Source organism: Ascaphus truei, chromosome 20 (genome assembly GCF_040206685.1).
Source record: "Ascaphus truei isolate aAscTru1 chromosome 20, aAscTru1.hap1, whole genome shotgun sequence".
Lineage (NCBI taxonomy): Eukaryota > Metazoa > Chordata > Amphibia > Anura > Ascaphidae > Ascaphus > Ascaphus truei.
This window is the reverse complement of record NC_134502.1, coordinates 25,130,383-25,155,691: the sequence shown is the minus strand read 5'-3', so window position 1 is coordinate 25,155,691 and position 25,309 is coordinate 25,130,383. Positions and strand designations below refer to the sequence as shown.

The following is a 25,309-nucleotide window of genomic DNA, read 5'->3' as shown; positions in this document are numbered from 1 at the left end:
ATAAGACTCATCCTAAAGTGTCCTAAACAGTTGTATCTTCTTTGGATCGAGTCGTTCCCCCGGAGCAGATCCGCGCCGCCCCCCTCCGTCCCTCCCCCTTATCCTACGGGACCCCCTTACTTCTGGAGATATTTAATTTTGAAAGAATTCTTGTCTGGGAGAAACAATATGGCCACTGGACTCAGCCTCACTCTTGTCAGCCAATACAAAGCTGTGATGTCATCCTGGGAGGACATGGCAGCTTTTGATAGGGTGACCACACCGCCATCTTTGTTTTCCTTGCAAGTATTGGCAAAGGTTATTTTTTTTATATATCTCGCCAATCGAGGGGGTCCCCTGAGCTTTGGAGGGCTCCCCGTGTTCATATAAAGGTACATAAAAATCCTGTCAGGCTGAGCACAGTGACATCACACATTCAGATTATGATGTCATTGTGATTGAGATTACAGTCCCGAGGCTGCAGCTGTCTGAGGGGAGAAGGATACATGAGCCGTCCGGATATACACCCGCACCCCACACACTCGGGTAACACACCACACCCCACACACTCGGGTAACACACCACACCCCACACACTCGGCTAACACACCACACCCACACCCCACACACTCGGGTAACACACCACACCCCACACACTCGGGTAACACCCCACACCCCACACACTCTGGTAACACACCACACCCCACACACTCGGCTAACACACCACACCCCACACACTCGGGTAACACACCACACCCCACACACTCGGGTAACACACCACACCCCACACACTCGGGTAACACACCACACCCCACACACTCGGGTAACACACCACACCCCACACACTCGGGTAACACATCACACCCACACACTCGGGTAACACACCACACCCCACACACTCGGGTAACACACCACACCCACACCCCACACACTCGGGTAACACACCACACCCCACACACTCGGGTAACACACCACACCCCACACACTCGGCTAACACAACACACCCACACCCCACACACTCGGGTAACACACCACACCCCACACACTCGGGTAACACCCCACACCCCACACACTCTGGTAACACACCACACCCCACACACTCGGCTAACACACCACACCCCACACACTCGGGTAACACACCACACCCCACACACTCGGGTAACACACCACACCCCACACACTCGGGTAACACACCACACCCCACACACTCGGGTAACACACCACACCCCACACACTCGGGTAACACACCACACCCCACACACTCGGGTAACACATCACACCCACACACTCGGGTAACACACCACACCCCACACACTCGGGTAACACACCACACCCATACACTCGGGTAACACACCCACACCCCACACACTCGGGTAACACACCACACCCACACACTCGGGTAACACACCCGCACCCCACACACTCGGGTAACACACCACAACCACACCCCACACAATTGGGTAACACACCACACCCACACACTCGGGTAACACACCCAATACAAGCGAGTAACACACCACACCCCACACACTCGGGTAACACACCACACCCACACCACACACACGGGTAACACAACACACTCACACACTCAGGTAACACACCCCACACACTCGGGTAACACACCATACCCACACCCCACACACTTGGGTATCACAGCACACCCACACACTCTGGTAACACCCACACCTCACACACTCAGGTAACACACCACAACCACACCCCACACACTTGGGTATCACAACACACCCACACACTCTGGTAACACCCACACCTCACACACTCAGGTAACACACCACACCCCACACACTCGAGTAACCATACCCACACCTACACCCCACACACTTGGGTAACACACCACACCCACGCCCCACACCCTCGGGTAACACCCCAGACCCCACACACCCAGGTAACACACCACACCCACACCCTCGGGAAACACTCCACACCTCACACACTCGGGTAACACACCACACCCACTATATATATATATATATATATATATATATATATATATACACACACACACACACACACACATACATATATAACCAGAGAGTGCCTATCCTGATCGTTACAGCCACCTTGTCTCTCCTGTAGGTGGCACAGAGCCGCCCCGCGGCGCGCCTCCTCCTGCGGTGCTGCCGCGGGTTGTAGAGGACCCTGTGTGAGAGCGGCTCCTGACACCGGATGAGCCTCCACCTCCTTTCTCTGTTCTCCAGCTTTCCTGTCTTCCCTCTCTCTCTTCCATCTGTCTCCAATATTTCTCTCGCTCCCTCTTTCTAACTTCTCTTCCTCTCCCTCTCTGTATTTCTCCATCCCTCTTTCTATCCCTCTCTCCTCTCCCTATATCTCCCTCCCCTCTCCCTATATCTCGCTCCCCCTCTCATCTCTCTCATCTCTCTAACTCTCTCCCCTCTCTTTCCTCTCCCTATATCTCCCTCCCCCTCTGTCTCTCTCCCCTCTCATCTCCCTCTCATCTCTCTAACTCTCTCCCCTCTCTTTCCTCTCCCTATATCTCCCTCCCCTCCCCCTATATCTCCCCCCTTTTTCTCTCCTGTCCCTTCTCCCTGCATCATTCTCTCTTCCCGCTACCACTCTCCACTCCCTCTTTCTGTACCTCCCTTTAGTCTTCTTACCCTCTCTCCTCTCCCCCCTCCCCTATCTCCTCTTCCTTCCTCCCTCCCCCTCTTCTCTCCCTCCGCTATTCTTCCTCCCTCTCTTCTGCCTCCCTCCATCCTCTCTTCCTTTTTCTCTCCCTCCCCTCTCTCTCCCAATTTATCTGTCTTTCTTCTCCCTCCCCTCTTTCTCTCTCCCCTCTTCTCTCTCTCCCTCCCTCTTACACAATCTTTTCTTTGCCCCTCCAGTCACTCTGCCCACATAAATGGCCTCCTGGAGGATGGTATCCAGGAGTGTATCACCCGGGTAGAGAAGTGTGAGCGGACGCACGCCCACCTGCTGTTTACACACCGCAGCCTGCAGTGCCCGCTGCCCAGGTGAGTAACCTAAGACTGGGCAGCACTGCACTCTATTATCATATGTGAGTATATATATATATTATCCCAGCCCGTGTCTCCCCACTGCTGGATGCAGCCTCCCCAGTGATCTCCCAGGTCCTGCGGTTACAGCCTCTCTTCTCCACGTCGCTCCCACACATTCCCTCATCCCATCCTCTCCAGCCCGTGTCTCCCCGCTGCTGGATGAACCCTACCCAGTGATCTCCCAGGTCCTGCGGTTACAACCTCTCTTCTCCACGTCGCACCCACACATTCCCTCATCCCATCCTCTCCAGCCCGTGTCTCCCCACTGCTGGATGAAGCCTCCCCAGTGATCCCCCAGCTCCTGCGGTTACAGCCTCTCTTCTCCACGTCACTCCCACACATTCCCTCATCCCATCCTCTCCAGCCCGTGTCTCCCCACTGCTGGATGAAGCCTCCCCAGTGATCTCCCAGGTCCTGCGGTTACAGCCTCTCTTCTCCACGTCGCTCCCACACATTCCCTCATCCCATCCTCTCCAGCCCGTGTCTCCCCACTGCTGGATGAAGCCTCCCCAGTGATCTCCCAGGTCCTGCGGTTACAGCCTCTTCTCCACGTCGCTCCCACACATTCCCTCATCCCATCCTCTCCAGCCCGTGTCTCCCCACTGCTGGATGAAGCCTCCCCAGTGATCTCCCAGGTGCTGCAGTTACAGCCTCTACACCACGTCACTCCCACACATTCCCTTATCCCATCCTCTCCAGCCCGTGTCTCCCCACTGCTGGATGAAGCCTCCCCAGTGATCCCCCAGCTCCTGCGGTTACAGTCTCTCTTCTCCACGTCGCTCCCACACATTCCCTCATCCCATCCTCTCCAGCACGTGTCTCCCAACTGCTGGATGAAGCCTCCCCAGTGATCTCCCAGGTCCTGCGGTTACAGCCTCTTCTCCACGTCGCTCCCACACATTCCCTCATCCCATCCTCTCCAGCCCGTGTCTCCCCCACTGCTGGATGAAGCCTCCCCAGTGATCTCCCAGGTGCTGCGGTTACAGCCTCTACACCACGTCACTCCCACACATTCCCTTATCCCATCCTCTCCAGCCCGTGTCTCCCCACTGTTGGATGAAGCCTCCCCAGTGATCTCCCAGGTCCTGCGGTTACAGCCTCTCTTCTCCACGTCACTCCCACACATTCCCTTATCCCATCCTCTCCAGCCCGTGTCTCCCCACTGTTGGACGAAGCCTCCCCAGTGATCCCCCAGGTCCTGCGGTTACAGCCTCTCTTCTCCACATCGCTCCCACACATTCCCTCATCCCATGCTCTCCAGCCCGTGTCTCCCCACTGCTGGATGAAGCCTCCCCAGTGATCCCCCAGGTCCTGCGGTTACAGCCTCTCTTCTCCACGTCGCTCCCACACACGTTCCCATCTCCTCCTCCCATCTTCCCTTGAGTCGTCGTCTTGGTCTTTTCATCTCTCTCGGAATCCAGTCGAGTTCCATCTATGGTCATACTATATATATATATATATATACAGTGTTCGACAAATCACCCAAAAATCTACTCGCCCAACCAAAAAATCTACTCGCCACCTAGTCCCGCCCCCAACTCCGCCCCAAGTCCCGCCCCCAACTCCACCCCTAGTCCCGCCCCCAACCCCGCTTTAAAATAAAATATATAAATAAAATACATTTAATAAATTCCTAGTCAGAACAACATTCATTTTTGACATAAATGTATTTATTGTATTACATTATACTACAATTAGACGTGTGTGTGTGTGTGTCAATGTCGGATGTTGAAATAAAAGCCAGATGTGAATGACTAGTTTCCTGAACCCCTTAACCAGTGTCTGGATGTCGGCGCTTCACAGAGAGAGAGAGACAGACAGACACACACACACAGAGAGCGGCACTCCCACACACACACACACAGAGAAAGAGAGACACACAGAGAAAGAGAGAGAAAGAGAGAGACACAGAGAAAGAGAGAGAAAGAGAGACACACAGAGAAAGAGAGAGAAAGAGAGACACACAGAGAAAGAGAGAATGAGAGACACACACTGAGAGAATGAGAGACAAAGAGAGAGTGCGACAGAGAGAGCGAAGAAGAGAGTGCGACAGAGAGGGAGAGGGAGACAGAGAGAGGGAGAGGGAGACAGAGGAGGGAGAGGGAGGGAGACAGAGAGAGAGAGGGAGACAGAGAGAGATAGAGGGTGACAGAGACAGGGAGAGGGTGACAGAGAGGGAGAGGGTGACAGGGAGAGGGAGAGGGCGACACAGGGAGAGGGTGACACAGGGAGACGGAGAGGGTGGGTCACAGACGGAGAGGGTGGGTCACACAGGGAGAGGGTGACACGGAGAGGGAGGGTGACAGGGAGCGGGACAGGGTGACACAGGGAGAGGGTAAAACAGGGAGAGGGTGACACAGGGAGAGGGTGAGAGGGAGAGGGTGAGAGGGTGACACAGGGAGAGGGTGACACAAGGAGAGGGAGAGGGTGACACAGGGAGAGGGAGAGGGTGACACAGGGAGAGGGAGGGTGACACAGGGAGAGGAGGGTGACACAGGGAGAGGGAGGGTGACACAGGGAGAGGGAGGGTGACACAGGGAGAGGGAGGGTGACACAGGGAGAGGGTGGGTGACACAGGGAGAGGGAGGGTGACACAGGGAGAGGGAGGGTGACAGGGAGAGGGAGGGTGACAGGGAGAGGGAGGGTGACAGGGACAGGGAGGGTGACACAGGGAGACACAGGGAGAGGGATGGTGACAGGGAGAGGGAGGGTGACAGGGAGAGGGAGGGTGACAGAGAGAGGGAGGGTGACAGAGAGAGGGAGAGGGTGACAGAGAGAGGGAGAGGGCGACACAGGGAGAGGGTGACACGGAGAGGGAGGGTGACAGGGAGCGGGACAGGGTGACACAGGGAGAGGGTAAAACAGGGAGAGGGTGACACAGGGAGAGGGTGAGAGGGAAAGGGTGAGAGGGTGACACAGGGAGAGGGTGACACAGGGAGAGGGTGACACAAGGAGAGGGAGAGGGTGACACAGGGAGAGGGAGAGGGTGACACAGGGAGAGGGAGGGTGACACAGGGAGAGGGAGGGTGACACAGGGAGAGGGAGGGTGACACAGGGAGAGGGAGGGTGACACAGGGAGAGGGAGGGTGACACAGGGAGAGGGTGGGTGACACAGGGAGAGGGAGGGTGACAGGGAGAGGGAGGGTGACAGGGAGAGGGAGGGTGACAGGGACAGGGAGGGTGACACAGGGAGACACAGGGAGAGGGAGGGTGACAGGGAGGGTGACAGGGAGAGGGAGAGGGTGACAGAGAGAGGGAGAGGGCGACACAGGGAGAGGTCGACACAGGGAGAGGGTGGGTCACACAGGGAGAGGGTGACACGGAGAGGGAGGGTGACGGAGTGGGACAGGGTGACACAGGGAGAGGGTAACACAGGGAGAGGGTGACACAGGGAGAGGGTGAGAGGGAGAGGGTGACACACGGAGAGGGTGACACAAGGAGAGGGAGAGGGTGACACAGGGAGAGGGAGAGGGTGACACAGGGAGAGGGAGGGTGACACGGAGAGGGAGGGTGACACAGGGAGAGGGAGGGTGACACAGGGAGAGGGAGGGTGACACAGGGAGAGGGAGGGTGACACAGGGAGAGGGAGGGTTACACAGGGAGAGGGTGGGTGACACAGGGAGAGGGTGGGTGACACAGGGAGAGGGAGGGTGACAGGGAGAGGGAGGGTGACAGGGAGAGGGAGGGTGACAGGGAGAGGGAGGGTGACACAGGGAGAGGGAGGGTGACAGGGAGAGGGGGGGTGACAGGGAGAGGGAGGGTGACAGAGAGAGGGAGAGGGTGACAGAGAGAGGGAGAGGGCAACACAGGGAGAGGTCGACACAGGGAGAGGACGACACAGGGAGAGGGTGACACAGCGAGACGGAGAGGGTGGGTCACACAGGGAGAGGGTGACATGGAGAGGGAGGGTGACAGGGAGCGGGACAGGGTGACACAGGGAGAGGGTAACACAGGGAGAGGGTGACACAGGGAGAGGGTGACACAGGGAGAGGGAGAGGGTGACACAGGGAGAGGGAGAGGGTGACACAGGGAGAGGGAGAGGGTGACACAGGGAGAGGGAGAGGGTGACACAGGGAGAGGGAGGGTGACACAGGGATAGGGAGGGTGACACAGGGAGAGGGTGGGTGACACAGGGAGAGGGTGGGTGACACAGGGAGAGGGTGGGTGACACAGGGAGAGGGTGGGTGACACAGGGAGAGGGTGGGTGACACAGGGAGAGGGTGGGTGACACAGGGAGAGGGAGGGTGACACAGGGAGAGGGAGGGTGACCCAGGGAGAGGAAGGGTGACACAGGGAGAGGGAGGGTGACACAGGGAGAGGGAGGGTGACACAGGGAGAGGGTGGGTGACACAGGGAGAGGGTGGGTGACACAGGGAGAGGGAGGGTGACAGGGAGAGGGAGGGTGACAGGGAGAGGGAGGGTGACAGGGAGAGGGAGGGTCACACAGGGAGAGGGAGGGTGACAGGGAGTGGGCCAGGGTGACACAGGGAGAGGGTAACACAGGGAGAGGGTGACACAGGGAGAGGGTAACACAGAGAGAGGGTGACACAGGGAGAGGTCGACACAGGGAGAGGGCGACACAGCGAGACGAAGAGGGTGGGTCACACAGGGAGAGGGTCACACAGGGAGAGGGAGGGTGACAGGGAGTGGGCCAGGGTGACACAGGGAGAGGGTAACACAGGGAGAGGGTGACACAGGGAGAGGGTAACACAGAGAGAGGGTGACACAGGGAGAGGGTGACACGGAGAGGGAGAGGGTGACACAGGGAGAGGGAGAGGGTGACACAGGGAGAGGGAGAGGGTGACACAGGGAGAGGGAGGGTGACACAGGGAGAGGGAGGGTGACACAGGGAGAGGGAGGGTGACACAGGGAGAGGGAGGGTGAAATAGGGAGAGGGTGGGTGACACAGGGAGAGGGTGGGTGACACAGGGAGAGGGTGGGTGACACAGGGAGAGGGTGGGTGACACAGGGAGAGGGAGGGTGACAGGGAGAGGGAGGGTGACAGGGAGAGGGTGGGTGACAGGGAGAGGGAGGGTGACAGGGAGAGGGAGGGTGACAGGGAGAGGGGGAGGGTGACACAGGGAGAGGGAGGGTGACACAGGGAGAGGGAGGGTGACACAGGGAGAGGGAGGGGGTGACACAGGGAGAGGGAGAGGGTGACACAGGGAGAGGGTGACACAGGGAGAGGGTGACACAGGGAGAGGGTGACACAGGGAGAGGGTGACACAGGGAGAGGGAGAGGGTGGGTGAAACAGGGAGAGGGTGGGTGAAACAGGGAGAGGGAGGGTGACACAGGGAGAGGGAGGGTGACACAGGGAGAGGGAGGGTGACACAGGGAGAGGGAGAGGGTAGGTGACACAGGGAGAGGGTGGGTGACACAGGGAGAGGGAGGGTGACACAGGGAGAGGGAGGGTGACACAGGGAGAGTGACACAGGGAGAGTGACACAGGGAGAGGGTGACAGAGGGAGAGGGTGACAGAGGGAGAGGGTGACACAGGGAGAGGGTGACACAAGGAGAGGGAGAGGGTGACACAGGGAGAGGGTGACACAAGGAGAGGGTGACACAAGGAGAGGGTGACACAAGGAGAAGGAGAGGGTGACACAGGGAGAGGGAGGGTGACACAGGGAGAGGGAGAGGGTGACACAGGGAGACCGAGAGAGAGAGAGAGAGAGAGAGAGAGAGAGAGAGAGAGAGAGAGAGAGAGAGAGAGGGGGGGTGACACACTCAGACACACAGACACTCACTCTCACTCAAACACACACACACACACACACACAGTCTGTCACTCACACACACACACAAACACTCACCTGCATGGCAGTGGGCCCCCCACACGGCAGGAGGGGTCGCACATGGCAGCGGGGGCAGCACCGGCTGAGGGATTTCCCCTGCTTAGAGCAGGTTTAGAGCAGGGAGTAGCTCCGGTTAGGGGATTTCCCCTGCTTAGAGCAGGGAGTAGCTCCGGTTAGGGGATTTCCCCTGCTTAGAGCAGGGAGTAGCTCCAGTTAGGGGATTTCCCCTGCTAACATCTGAGCTGGCCATCAGAGCAGGAGAAGAGCAAGGCTGATGGATTGCCCGATGGGAGAGGGGGGGAGGGCGGATGGCCCGATACGAGGGGGGGCGGATGGCCTGATGGGAGTGGGGGGCGGATGGCCCGATGGGAGGGGGGGCGGATGGCCCGATGGGAGGGGGGGGCGGATGGCCCGATGGGAGGGGGGGGCGGATGGCCCGATGGGTGGGAGGGGGGGTGACAGATGGCCTGATGGGTGGGAGGGGGGGTGGGCGACAGATGGCCTGATGGGTGGGAGGGGGGGTGGGCGACAGATGGCCCTGCAGGGGCCTGAGGCAGACAGGCGTGGAAGGGGCTGGCTGCCGGAAGGGGGAGGAGTGGAAGCGCTGAGGAGGGAGGCCACTGCTCAGAGAGCCGGAGGCGGGGTAATCTCCCCCAACAACATGAGCCCGCCTTCAGCTTATTTTTTTTTCTCCAGCGCGAGCGCGGGAAAAGCAGCAGCGCGAGCGCGGGATATTTAAAAAACACATGTGTGCTGCTTGGGCCAATATTTACTCGCCCGGGGGTTAAATCCACCCGCCCCGGGCGAGTAAATGTATATAATTGTCGAACACTGTATATATATATATATATATATGTACTTCAGTATCAGGTGATACCTTTTTTATTTAAACTAACAAGGATGTTTGGGGAAGATTTCTTTTAATGTCACATCCTCTGCCAGCATGGGTTGCAGATCTTTGACTATTTTTCGTATACCCTCTAGGGTAGGGTTGTATGTGGCCACTAGTGGTATGCGTGTGGTTGGTTCTTTCTGTCTGTATTGTAGCAGGTGTTCTCGTGGGGCTTTTAGTGCAGAATTAATAGTTCTGGCAATAGTCTTAGGTTTGTATCCCTTCTGTCTGAATGATTCGGTCAGGGTTGTGAGATGTCTATTTCTATCTTCAGTGTCAGAGCATATGCAGTGGTATCTTATAGCCTGGCTGTGTATGATACCTTGTTTGGTATGAGTGGGATGGAAGCTGGAGTTGTGGACAGAAAGAACCTACCACACGCATACCACTAGTGGCCATATACAACCCTACTCTAGAGGGAGTATACGAAAAATAATCAAAGATCTGCAACCCCTGCTGGCAGAGGCTGTGACATTAAAAGACATCTTTCCCAAACCTCCCATTCTTGCATTCCGGCAACCACCAAACCTCAAACAGAAATTAGTCAACAGAAAACCTCACAACGAACTTAAAGACACCGATAATGGCACAAAACCGTGCAACAACACACGCTGCAAACTCTGCAAACATACATGCCAAGATCCCACAGCCAGTCACAACCATGGAACACGCAATGTTAAAGGATCGTACAGCTGCACATCCAGGAATGTGGTTTATATGATTCAGTGCAACAAATGTGACCAAGGATGCTACATTGGGGAAACCAGCTAAAAACTTCAAGGCAGAATGAATATGCACAGACACTCTATACAACACCATGAAGAAGGAAGATACTGCTCACCAGTGGGACATCACTTCTCACTACCAGATCATTCTATAAATGATTAGAAATCAAAATCCTCAATGTAAATGTTTAAACGCACCCAAGAACGGAAAACATTTCAACTCAGAATGATAAGACTCTGACACCAAAACAAGGGGACTTAATGCGGATATGGGGTTTCTCACACACTATCACAATTGTTTGTAACGATCCTGCCTGCCTCTCTGCCTCTGTTCCTATCCACACCTTCCCCCCTGCCCCCGCAGCATCCCCTTCCCCCTCCATGCTGTTACTTGTCACCTTCTTCAAACATCCCTTTCTCACCTACCTCATGTAAATCTCTGTTTTTTTTTTCTCCTTTCCAAAGCTCGGTATTAGCCACAGATTTCTTTGTAAACCAGTATTGCCGACCTGAGGAAGAGAGGAGAAATCTCGAAAGCTTGTCCTATGATATCAATTGTTAGTCCAAATAAAAAAGAGGTATCACCGAATACTGAAGAACTCATTTATTCATTTATTCCACACACACACACACACACACACACACACACACACACACACACACACACACACACACACACACACACACACTTATTAGCCCGGAGACAGGGCACTCAGTTTGGGAGTTGCAGTGCAGACCATCCAAGGGTCAACAGAAGCAGCACAAGGACAATGGCAAACAGGACAGGCACAATACATAATCACCATTTCTGCAGTGCAGTTCTGTCTCTCTCTCATGTACAGTATGTAAATGTATGTGTGTGTCTATCTTTGTACACAGTATATATACACATATATATATATATCTGTGCAGGGTGGTACCCCAGGAAGGTGAGCTGTGGGAGGAGAGTCAGGAATCCAGCGATGCTCTGCGGGAGAAGAGAGCATGCAACTCACAGAGCCGCAAAATGATCAAGAGGCAGGTCTGCAGCACATCGCACCTACCTTCCCACTGTTATACTCTCTGCATCATATTGCTCCTACCTTCCCACTACTATACTGTCTGCAGCACATTGCACCTACCTTCCCACTGCTAATCTGTCTGCAGCACATTGCACCTACCTTTCCACTACTATTCTGTCTGCAGCACATTGCACCTACCTTCCCACTACTATACTGTCTGCAGCACATTGCACCTACCTTCCCACTACTAATCTGCTATACTGTCTGCAGCACATTGCACCTACCTTCCCACTGTTACTCTCTGCATCATATTGCACCTACCTTCCCACTACTATTCTGTCTGCAGCACATTGCACCTACCTTCCCACTGCTATACTGTCTGCAGCACATTGCACCTACCTTCCCACTACTATACTGTCTGCAGCACATCGCACCTACCTTCCCACTACTATACTGTCTGCAGCACATTGCACCTACCTTCCCACTACTATACTGTCTGCAGCACATCGCACCTACCTTCCCACTACTATTCTGTCTGCAGCACATTGCACCTACCTTCCCACTGCTAATCTGCTATACTGTCTGCAGCACATTGCACCTACCTTCCGACTACTATACTGTCTGCAGCACATTGCACCTACCTTCCCATTGCTACACTGTCTGCAGCACATCGCACCTACATTCCCACTACTACACTATCTGCAGCACATCGCACCTACCTTCTGACTGCAATACTGTCTGCAGTACATCGCACCTACCTTCTGACTGCAATACTGTCTGCAGTACATCGCACCTACCTTCCCATTGGTACACTAGCTGCAGCACATCGCACCTACCTTCCCATTGGTACACTAGCTGCAGCACATCGCACCTACCTTCCCATTGCTACACTGTCTGCAGCACATCGCACCTACCTTCCCATTGCTTCACTGTCTGCAGCACATCGCACCTACCTTCCCATTGCTTCACTGTCTGCAGCACATCGCACCTACCTTCTCATTGCTACACTGTCTGCAGCACATTGCACATTGTTTTTTCCCCTCTGATTCCAGGAGGCTCAGAATTTGCATCTCTGCAGCTCTGTCGTGAAAATGCGTGAGCAGGTCAGAAAACAGGACGTGATTCACACACGCACACGCACACGCACACACACACACACACACCACACACACGCACACACACACACACACACACACTACTACACCATGCCATGTATACACAGCACAGGTACAGCGCGGGCAGCGGCAGTGCCAGCCTCCCCCCTCACACACACTACTACACCATGCCATGTATACACAGCACAGGTACAGCGCGGGCAGCGGCAGTGCCAGCCTCCCCCACACACACACACACACTACTACACCATGCCATGTATACACAGCACAGGTACAGCGCGGGCAGCGGCAGTGCCAGCCTCCCCTCACACACACTACTACACCATGCCATGTATACACAGCACAGGTACAGCGCGGGCAGCGGCAGTGCCAGCCTCCCCCTCACACACTGCTACACCATGCCATGTATACACAGCACAGGTACAGCGCGGGCAGCGGCAGTGCCAGCCTCCCCCTCACACACTATTACACCATGCCATGTATACACAGCACAGGTACAGCGCGGGCAGCGACAGTGCCAGCCTCCCCCTCACACACACTACTACACCATGCCATGTATACACAGCACAGGTACATAGCAGGCAGCGGCAGTGCCAGCCTCCCCTCACACACTCCTACACCATGCCATGTATACACAGCACAGGTACAGCGCGGGCAGCGGCAGTGCCAGCCTCCCCCTCACACACTACTACACCATGCCATGTATACACAGCACAGGTACAGCGCGGGCAGCGGCAGTGCCAGCCTCCCCCTCACACACACTACTACACCGTGCCATGTATACACAGCACAGGTACAGCGCGGGCAGCGGCAGTGCCAGCCTCCCCCTCACACACTACTACACCATGCCATGTATACACAGCACAGGTACAGCGCGGGCAGCGACAGTGCCAGCCTCCCCCTCACACACACTACTACACCATGCCATGTATACACAGCACAGGTACAGCGCGGGCAGCGGCAGCCTCCCCCTCACACACTACTACACCATGCCATGTATACACAGCACAGGTACAGCGCGGGCAGCGGCAGTGCCAGCCTCCCCCCTCACACACTACTACACCATGCCATGTATACACAGCACAGGTACAGCGCGGGCAGTGCCAGCCTCCCCCTCACTCACTACTACACCATGCCATGTATACACAGCACAGGTACAGCACGGGCAGCTACAGTGCCAGCCTCCCCCTCACACACACTGCTACACCATACCATGTATACACAGCACAGGTACAGCGCGGGCAGCGGCAGTGCCAGCCTCCCCCCTCACACACACTACTACACCATGCCATGTATACACAGCACAGGTACAGCGCGGGCAGCGGCAGTGCCAGTGCCAGCCTCCCCCTCACACACACTGCTACACCATGACATGTTTTCACAGCGTGGGCAGCAGCAGTGCCAGCCTCCCCCTCTCACACACAGCACAGGTACAGCGTGGGTAGTGGCGGTGCCCGCCTCCCCCTTACAAATAAATAAGTAAATAACCCTATAAACCCTACCCATCAGAAACATGATAAAATAGAGATACGGGAACTGTCAACGCGTTTCGCACTTTTTTTTTTTTTTTTTTCTTTTTTTTTACATTTTTTGTAGCCGTTGGATATACCTGGCTGCCACACCCGCTAAAGCAACAGGTGGCTAATGTTGGTTGGTGTGCAGTAAAAGTGCAGTCCAGTGAGGTCAACCTCATCAGTGTCATGTTTGTGGTTACGGTTTTGGTGTGACCTTCACCGCGTCCGTATGACGTGCCAGATACTTCCTGGGGCACAGTTGGCCAACCCCATCCAAACTCCGTCCTCTTCCCTTCGGGGGGCCGGGCGTTTCATGTGATCGCCGGTGGACGTGCCCCGTAGACCAGGTAGAGGACCGCCCGCGGCGCTGTCAAAGTGACAGCTGTGATTTCATCTGCGCCCGAAGCTGTGGCCATCCATTTAATGGTTGGGTAAGCAGAGCAGGGCGGGAACCGCGCCTGCAACCTGCGCGTTGTATGAAGAGACCAGAGGAACGAACGGAAACCAGCGCTCGCGCCCCCTCCTCTGTGACCCGGTGTCAAATGTAGTATCAATAGTATCAACAGTATCAGGCTATCGTTTATGACCTTCTAAACAACACGTCACATTTAGTGAGGCTCCCCCAAACTAGGTGCTCTCTGAAGCTCCACACAAACCCAGGAAAAGTCATAAACCCAATATATTGTATTTTTAAAACAACCGGTAACCACATTAACCCCCTGAGGCACCAGATTTGATTACAATACATAATATCATGAGATGTTATCACGCGAGTAAGCGTATAGGGATCCATGTTATAATGGACATGGCGCAACAGAGACGCCCAACGCTACATCCAATATGACAGAAATACACAGTGAAATACTTATATATTCTCTTGAAAAAGGGTCATTTAGTTTCACCCTTTGGCCAAAGCGTTGTAAGCTTGTGAGCCACTACAAGGCAGACACCCATCCACAGGTCCTAACACTACCAGATAAAATACTAATATACCTCTATTAGAATTAAAATTCTCATTTACCCCTATTAGGAGGGAGAAAGACCAACATTGGATCTATATCCAGTAGAATGTAAAGGACCTGCTGACTCAGGAAGTGAGGAGGGGCTTAAACCCTGGGAAGGAGGAGCCACTAACCCCCAACAGCTGAGACTAGCTGAGAATATGTTAACAAACAACACACAGAACCCCAGCAAGCTCATTTTGGGAACCCCTGATCCCCCACAAAATATATATGTATATATACACACACACAGCGTAAATATTGTACATATGTGTTAATAATAATTGGATATTGTATTTAAATAAATCAGATTCCCCTCTGTGCTGTTTCAGCTTTGCTTGAGGCGAAGGGAAGAGTCACAGGGGAGGCAAAGCATGATGGAGATGGAAGTTGTAACGAACGTATTAGAGGTGAGGAGGAACGTACGCTGTATTCAAATAAATTATATATACAGTGTATATATATATATATATATATATATATATATATATATATATATATATATATATATATATATATATATATATATATATATATACCACGACTATTAAGGTTATGGTGAGTAAAAAAAGTGACTAAAACCCTCCACAGTAAAGCATAAAGCAACTGTAAATATTCCTGTATATTCATTTGTTTAATTCATGCTGTGTTTAAAGCAGCATGCATTGGCTAAGGGTTGCTCATGTAATGTGAGCATGAGATAAAAGGTGACACTGTGTGCTCATTTGCATGCCATTTCCCAGAATCCCTTGCTGCAGTGGAAGTGCTGTGTGCTGGGTGATAATGGGGAAAGACAGGGTTGCAGACCTGTCTAAGACATGCAAACGAATATACAGGAATATTTACAGTTGCTATATATATATATATATATATATATATATATATATATATATATATATATATATATATATATATATATATATATCTTATACTATATTAGTGAAAGCACTGTATGCCTGCCTGCCTGCATGCATGCATGGCAGCCTGCCTGCCTGCTGGATGTCCGGTGTCCCTAGGGGAAATCTCATTGGTCCCTTGGGCCGCCCCCGCACACCTCTCATTGGCCTGAGGCGGAGTGACGGCCCAAAGGACACACAGGGACACAAACACACACACAGGCACACAAACACACACACAGGGACACACACAGGGACACACACACACACACACACACACACACACACACACACACACACACACACACACACACACACACAGTAGGGGGGGGGTGTACATTAGCAGCATTGTATAACCCGGGGGGGGGGGGGGCCTCACATACCCGCCTCCGCCTCTTCCGCCCCGAAATCAGCCTCCACACCCGCGCGCACGTCCTCCTCTCCCCGTGTCTCCCGCGCTTTCAAACACCCCCCCCCCCCCGGCGCCGCTACAGTGAGCGGAGGAGCGAGTGCCCGGGACACAGCGGGGGAGCGGCCACAACAAGCTGCCTCCCGCCTCAGTTCCACGTGGGAGCGGCCGGACGGGTGAGTGAGCGGCCTTCACCCACCCCTCACCCCCCTTCAAATCACCTCCCCTCTACCCCCCCCCCCCCGGCGCCGCTACAGTCAGCGGAGCGAGCGAGCGCCCGGGACACAGCAGGGGAGCGGCCACAACAAGCTGCCTCCCGCCTCAGATCCACGTGGGAGCGGCCGGACGGGTGAGGGAGCTGCCGGACGGGTGAGTGAGCGGCCGGACGGGTGAGGGAGCGGCCTTCACCTCCCCTCACCCCCCTTCACCTCCCCTCACCCCCCTTCACCTCACCTCACCCCCCTTCACCTCACCTCCCCTCACCCACCCCTCACCTCCCCTCACTCCACTCCCCTTCCCTTCCACCTCCCCTCCACCCCCCCTTCACCTCCACTTCCCTTCCCTTCCACCTCCCTCCACCCCCCCTTCACCTCCCCTCCACCCCCCCTTCACCTCCCCTTCACCCCCCCACCTCCCCTTCACCCCCCACCTCCCCTTCACCCCCCCCACCCCCCCCTTCACCTCCCCTCCACCCCCCTTTCACCTCCCCTCCACCCCCCCTTCACCTCCCCTCCACCCCCCCCCTTCACCTCCCCTCCACTCCCCCCCCCTCACCTCCCCTCCACCCCCCCCCCCTCACCTCCCCTCCACCCCCCCCTTCACCTCCCCTTCACCCCCCCCTTCACCTCCCCTCCACCCCCCCCTTCACCTCCCCTCCACCCCCCCCCTTCACCTCCCCTCCACCCCCACCCTTCACCTCCCCTCCACCCCCACCTTCACCCCCCCTTCACCTTCCCTTCACTCCCCCCTTACAACCTCCCACCACCTCCACCCCACTTCCCACCTCCTCCACCCCACTTCCCACCTCCCCCACCCCCCTTCCCAACTCCCCCACCCCCCTTCCCAACTCCCCACCCTTCCCACCACCTCCCCCCCACCCCCCTCCTTCCCACCACCTCCCCCCCCACCCCCCCCCCTTCCCTGAGGCGGAGTCACGGGCCAAAGGACACACAGGGACACAGACACACACACACACACACGTAGACACACACACACACACGTAGACACACACACACACACAGACGTAGACACACACACACGTATACACACACACACACGTATACACAAACACACACACGTAGACACAAACACACACACGTAGACACACACACACATAGACACACACGTAGACACACACGTACACACACACACGTACACGTAGACACACACACATGTACACGTAGACACACACACACATGTACACGTAGACACGTACACACACACACACACACACATGTACACGTACACACACACACACACACATGTACACGTAGACACGTACACACACACACACATGTACACGTATACTCACACACATGTACACGTACACACACACATGGAGACATACACACACACACATGGAGACATACACACACACACATGGAGACATACACACACACACATGTACACATACACACATACACACACAGGTATACATACACATAATGTATACACACACACACACATGTATACACACACATGTATACACACACATGTATACACACACACACATGTATACACACACACACACACATGTATACACACACACACATGTATACACACACACACACGTGTATACACACACACACACGTGTATACACACACACACATGTGTATACACACACACACATGTGTATACACACACACATGTGTATACACACACATGTGTATACACACACATGTGTACACACACACGTGTACACACACACACACACGTGTATACACACACACACATGTATACACACACACACACATGTATACACACACACACATGTATACACACACACACATGTATACACACACACACACGTATACACACACACACACATGTATACACACACACTTATACACACACACACACATACAATGTATACACACAAACATGTATACACACACACAAACATGTATACACGTGTATACACACACATGTGTATACACACACACGTATACACACACACAATATATACATACACACAATGTATACACACACGTGTATACACACACACACATGTGTATACACACACACACGTGTATACACACACACACGTGTATACACACACACACACGTGTATACACACACACACACGTGTATACACACACATACGTGTATACACACACACGTGTATACACACACACGTGTATACACACACACGTGTATACACACACATGTACACATACACACACACACGCATGTATACACACACACACCCCAGCACCACCACATCAGCACACCGGTATGCCCCCCCAGCACACTGGCATTCTCGCCTCCCCACCATTCCCAGCCCCCATCAACACCATCAGCACCCACACATCGCCACCTTTGCACCTCCCCCATCGGCACACCCACATCCGCACCCCCACATCAGCACCAAACCCTCCCAAATCAGCACACCAATACAATCACCATCAGTACAGCCACAGCAGCACTACCACCGCACATGGGCCGCGTGGACCACTCCCCACCCAAATGCCACACCCACACCACAAACATCCCGGGCAACGCCGGGGCTCTCAGCTAGTATATATATATATATATATACACACACCAAAAGAGAACAAATGCAGCCACTAAAAGACAGGGGGCTGCAGAAACTCATAATAGGGGCACTTGAAAATGAATAGAGCAATTGACATCTGAATATTTATTGTGAGGTCAAAAATAATAATTGAAGTGAACAGACATCTTACGGTCACGATTCAAGCACATGTGAAGCCAGAAAAAAAAGGGGGGGGGGGGGAGAAGGAGTAAAGATATCATCCAACGTTGGTCAGCAAACACACAAACGCAGATTTTGCAGATGTTACTGTTGTCTCAGTGATACCACATCACAGGAAGGGGTTAGGAAGTAGCCAATCACGATCCAGCTGGAGACAGACAATCAATCAAATCACAAGGTAGTGGAAGGTACAGATTACTGCAAGTGAGGCTAGGAAAACTACCATTGTATCAAACACCACAATAGGACAATTTAAGGACACAATCTGTGTTACACAATGTGTGTATTTCCCGATGTCCCAGTTGTAATAAACTTGCATGAATGCACATATGAGAGGTAGTGTACAGTACCAGCAAATCTACATCTATTATAACTCTGCAGTGACTAAGGTGTTAGACACCTAACAGGGAACTTCTAGTGACACTACTTACAGGCGTACCCCGCATTAACGTACGCAATGGGACCGGAGCATGTATGTAACACAGACATACCCCGCATTAACGTACGCAATGGGACCGCAGCATGCATGTAACACAGGCGTACCCCGCATTAACGTACGCAATGGGACCGGAGCATGTATGTAACACAGGCGTACCCCGCATTAACGTACGCAATGGGACCGGAGCATGTATGTAACACAGGCGTACCCCGCATTAACGTACGCAATGGGACCGGAGCATGTATGTAACACAGCCATCCCCCGCATTAACGTACGCAATGGGACCGGAGCATGTATGTAACACAGACATACCCCGCATTAACGTACGCAATGGGACCGGAGCATGTATGTAACACAGCCATCCCCCGCATTAACGTACGCAATGGGACCGGAGCATGTATGTAACACAGACATACCCCGCACTAACCTACGCAATGGGACCGGAGCATGTATGTAACACAGACATACCCCGCATTAACCTACGCAATGGGACCGGAGCATGTATGTAACACAGACATACCCCGCACTAACCTACGCAATGGGACCGGAGCATGTATGTAACACAGACATACCCCGCATTAACGTACGCAATGGGACCGGAGCATGTATGTAACACAGACATACCCCGCATTAACGTACGCAATGGGACCGGAGCATGTATGTAACACAGACATACCCCGCATTAACGTACGCAATGGGACCGGAGCATGTATGTAACACAGACGTACCCCGCATTAACGTACGCAATGGGACCGGAGCATGTATGTAACACAGACATACCCCGCACTAACCTACGCAATGGGACCGGAGCATGTATGTAACACAGCCATCCCCCGCATTAACCTACGCAATGGGACCGGAGCATGTATGTAACACAGCCATCCCCCGCATTAACCTACGCAATGGGACCGGAGCATGCATGTAACACAGGCATACCCCGCATTAACATACGTAATGGGACCGGAGCATGCATGTAACACAGGCATACCCTGCATTAACGTACGCAATGGGACCGGAGCATGCATGTAAAGCGAAAAATGTACTTAAAGTGAAGCACTACCTTTTTCCCACTTATCGATGCATGTACTGTACTGCAATCGTCATATACGTGCATAACTGATGTACATAACGCATGTGTAACAGGCTCTATAGTCTCCCCGCTTGCGCACAGCTTCGGTGCAGGTAGGGAGCCGGTATTGCTGTTCAGGACGTGCTGACAGGCGCATGCGTGAGCTGCGGTTTGCCTATTGGGCGATATGTTCTTACTCGCGAGTGTACTTAAAGTGAGTGTCATTAAAGCGGGGGTATGCCCGTATGGCCTTCCATGTAATTGCCACTGAGTAATGGCGATACTATCTCAGACCTAAGTGATTACAGCATTCAAACTATCCCCTGTTTAAAAACGGAGGTGCTCGCTGTAGCATATAATCACACAGGACACCCCGCTCCATGCAGGCATAATATTTTGGGTCAACATTTCAGCGTTACCCATATGAAATGTGCAGCAGGCAGTCCCAGATATGCAAAAGGATTTTCCCCCCCATTCGTGGGAGGAGAAGACTGTCACCTGTTACCCACCGTGGGGGGGTTACCATCCAGCAGCATACAAAGTGCAGCAAACAGTCCCAGAGGCACACAGGGTTCTTATCACCAAATCAGTAGGGAATATATATAAAAAAAAATATAGCAGAATTACCATAAATTCATAAGATTGCTAAATATTGCAGACTATTTTCTGATAAACGGGCGTCACCTACCTCTCTCCCCCCTCCCTACTTTTCTTTTGTGCCTAGACTCTTCCCCCTACGTGGGACTGACCCTTTAACCCATTACACACGTCCCTGTCATTAGGTCACTTTGCCCCTACGTGGGACTGACCCTTTAACCCATTACACACGTCCCTGTCATTAGGTCACTTTGCTCCTATGTGGGACTGACCCTTTAACCCATTACACACGTCCCTGTCATTAGGTCACTTTGCCCCTACGTGGGACTGTCCCGTTAACCCATTAAACACGTCCCTGTCATTAGGTCACTTTGCCCCTACGTGGGACTGACCCTTTAACCCATTAAACACGTCCCTGTCATTAGGCCACTTTGCCCCTACGTGGGACTGACCCTTTAACCCATTAAACAAGTCCCTGTCATTAGGTCACTTTGCTCCTACGTGGGACTGACCCTTTAACCCATTAAACAAGTCCCTGTCATTAGGTCACTTTGCCCCTACGTGGGACTGACCCTTTATGTATTATATATATATATATTGTCAGATAGTTTTGCTCTGTGCATGGGGGAGTTGGCAGTACCCGCTGTCAGGATCTGACTGCCTGGGGTATCCCCGGAAAGGAAAACAGCTCGTGGCTAATACAGAGGTGCCAGGGGGACTGCCACCCAATCAGGTGGCAGCGACTGCGAGTGTTTGGCTCTGCTGTGAGGTGTTTACTGCTCTGTATTACACCAGAGACAAGCATGAGAAATCTCCAGGGGGGCATCAGCTGCGAGGGAGAGCGAGAGAGAGAGAGAGCGAGAGAGAGAGAGAGCGAGAGAGAGAGAGAGAGAGAGAGCGAGAGAGAGAGAGAGCGAGAGAGAGAGAGAGCGAGAGAGCGCGAGAGAGAGAGAGCGCGAGAGAGAGAGAGCGAGAGAGAGAGAGCGAGAGCGAGAGTACCACATCGAAGAATTAGTGCAATGTCACTGTGTCACCCGGGGGGGGGGGGGGGGGGGAAGTGAGGGACAGACTCCATGTCCCCTAGCTCCCTTCTGTCTGTGTCACTATGTCACCCTGCGGGGGGAGGGATAGACTCCATGTCCCATAGCTCCCTCCTGTCTGTGTCACCCTGCGGGGGGAGGGACAGACTCCATGTCCCATAGCTCCCTCCTGTCTGTGTCACTGTGTCACCCTGCGGGGGGAGGGACAGACTCCATGTCCCATAGCTCCCTCCTGTCTGTGTCACTGTGTCACCCTGCGGGGGGAGGGACAGACTCCATGTCCCATAGCTCCCTCCTGTCTGTGTCACTGTGTCACCCTGCGGGGGGAGGGACAGACTCCATGTCCCATAGCTCCCTCCTGTCTGTGTCACTGTGTCACCCTGCGGGGGGAGGGACAGACTCCATGTCCCATAGCTCCCTCCTGTCTGTGTCACTGTGTCACCCTGCGGGGGGAGGGACAGACTCCATGTCCCATAGCTCCCTCCTGTCTGTGTCACTGTGTCACCCTGCGGGGGGAGGGACAGACTCCATGTCCCATAGCTCCCTCCTGTCTGTGTCACCCTGCGGGGGGAGGGACAGACTCCATGTCCCATAGCTCCCTCCTGTCATTTATTTATTTATAAAATATTTTACCAGGAAGTAATACATTGAGAGTTACCTCTCGTCTTCAAGTATGTCCTGGGCACAGAGTTAAGACAAATAATACATGGTTACAAATACAGTTACATAAATGAACAGGGTATACATTATATACAAGACATTGCATGCAAAGTTACAGATAATATATGTTATGGGCGTATGAAACAGTTACAGACCAGATTAAAATGTGAGACAGCCTTAGTTATGAAAGAACTTAGACTGGTGGTGGATGTGAGAGTCTCCGGCAGACTGTTCCAGTTTTGGGGTGCACGGTAAGAGAAGGAGCAGCGGCCGGATACTTTGTTGAGCCTTGGGACCATGAACAGTCTTTTGGAGTCAGATCTCAGGTGATAGGTGCTGCGTGTGGTAGGGGTGAGGAGCTTGTTCAGGTAGCTTGCCCAGAAAGTATTTGAAGGCAAGACAGGAAAGTTGAACTTTGCGCCTGGACTCGAGTGATGACCAATCTAGTTCTTTGAGCATTTCGCAGTGATGTGTGTTGTGGTTGCATTGGAGAACGAAACGACAAATTGAATTGTAGAGGGTGTCAAGTTTGCTAAGGTGGGTTTGAAGTGCCGAGCCATATACTATGTCTCCATAGTCAATAATTGGCATTAGCATCTGCTGTGCGATAAGCTTTCTGTGTCACTGTGTCACCCTGCGGGGGGAGGGACAGACTCCATGTCCCATATCTCCCTCCTGTCTGTGTCACTGTGTCACCCTGCGGGGGGAGGGACAGACTCCATGTCCCATATCTCCCTCCTGTCTGTGTCACTGTGTCACCCTGCGGGGGGAGGGACAGACTCCATGTCCCATAGCTCCCTCCTGTCTGTGTCACTGTGTCACCCTGCGGGGGGAGGGACAGACTCCATGTCCCATAGCTCCCTCCTGTCTGTGTCACCCTGAGGGGGGAGGGATAGGTTCCATGTCCCATAGCTACCTCCTGTCTGTGTCACTGTGTCACCCTGCGGGGGGAGGGACAGACTCCATGTCCCATAGCTTCCTCCTGTCTGTGTCACTGTGTCACCCTGCGGGGGGAGGGACAGACTCCATGTCCCATAGCTCCCTCCTGTCTGTGTCACTGTGTCACCCTGCGGTGGGAGGGACAGACTCCATGTCCCATAGCTCCCTTCTGTCTGTGTCACTGTGCCACCCTGCGGGGGGAGGGACAGACTCCATGTCCCATAGCTCCCTCCTGTCTGTGTCACCCTGAGGGGGGAGGGATAGGTTCCATGTCCCATAGCTACCTCCTGTCTGTGTCACTGTGTCACCCTGCGGGGGGAGGGACAGACTCCATGTCCCATAGCTCCCTCCTGTCTGTGTCACTGTGTCACCCTGCGGTGGGAGGGACAGACTCCATGTCCCATAGCTCCCTTCTGTCTGTGTCACTGTGTCACCCTGCGGGGGGAGGGACAGACTCATATAACACAGGACTGTATTTTTTGTAGGATCAGTTACAGAGACAGAAAATGTATCAAGACATTAAAAGTTGTGTAAAAAGTGAGGTGAGGTTTCCTACCCCCCTATCCTCTCATACACTAATCCACACCCTGCCACCCACACCCTCTCCTACACCCCCCCCACACCCTGCCACCCACACCCTCTCCTACACTCCCCCCACCCTGCCACCACACCCTCTCCTACACTCCCCCCCATCCTGCCACCCACACCCTCTCCTACACTCCCCCCACCCTTCCACCCACACCCTCTCCTACACTCCCCCCACCCTTCCACCCACACCCTCTCCTACACTCCCCCCACCCTGCCACTCACACCCTCTCCTACACTCCCCCTCACCCTGCCACCCACACCCTCTCCTACACTCCCCCCCCACCCTACCACCCACACCCTCTCCTACACTCCCCCCACCCTGCCACCCACACCCTCTCCTACACTCCCCCCACCCTGCCACCCACACCCTCTCCTACACTCCCCCCCACCCTGCCACCCACACCCTCTCCTACACTCCCCCCCACCCTTCCACCCACACCCTCTCCTACACTCCCCCCCACCCTGCCACCCATACCCTCTCCTACACTCCCCCCCACCCTTCCACCCACACCCTCTCCTACACTCTCCCCCACCCTGCCACCCACACCCTCTCCTACACTCCCCCCACCCTGCCACCCACACCCTCTCCTACACTCCCCCCCACCCTGCCACCCACACCCTCTCCTACACTCCCCCCCCACCCTGCCATCCTCACCCTCTCCTACACTCCCCCCCACCC

At 54.1% G+C, this 25,309-nt stretch overlaps 1 protein-coding gene across 2 annotated transcripts in view; it reads left to right on the top strand.

The window, feature by feature from the left end:
* The first annotated feature begins 468 nt into the window (after nucleotides 1-468).
* Nucleotides 469-25,309, top strand: part of LOC142470783 (uncharacterized) — a 65,091-nt gene continuing 40,250 nt past the window's right edge. For both annotated transcript variants that reach the window (XM_075577497.1, XM_075577496.1), the window contains exons 1-6: nucleotides 469-525; nucleotides 2,076-2,142; nucleotides 2,843-2,971; nucleotides 11,339-11,447; nucleotides 12,480-12,530; nucleotides 15,390-15,467. In XM_075577497.1, coding sequence (XP_075433612.1) covers nucleotides 486-525; nucleotides 2,076-2,142; nucleotides 2,843-2,971; nucleotides 11,339-11,447; nucleotides 12,480-12,530; nucleotides 15,390-15,467 — 474 coding nt within the window. In that variant the 5' untranslated portion in view covers nucleotides 469-485. The remainder of the gene's footprint in view (nucleotides 526-2,075; nucleotides 2,143-2,842; nucleotides 2,972-11,338; nucleotides 11,448-12,479; nucleotides 12,531-15,389; nucleotides 15,468-25,309) is intronic.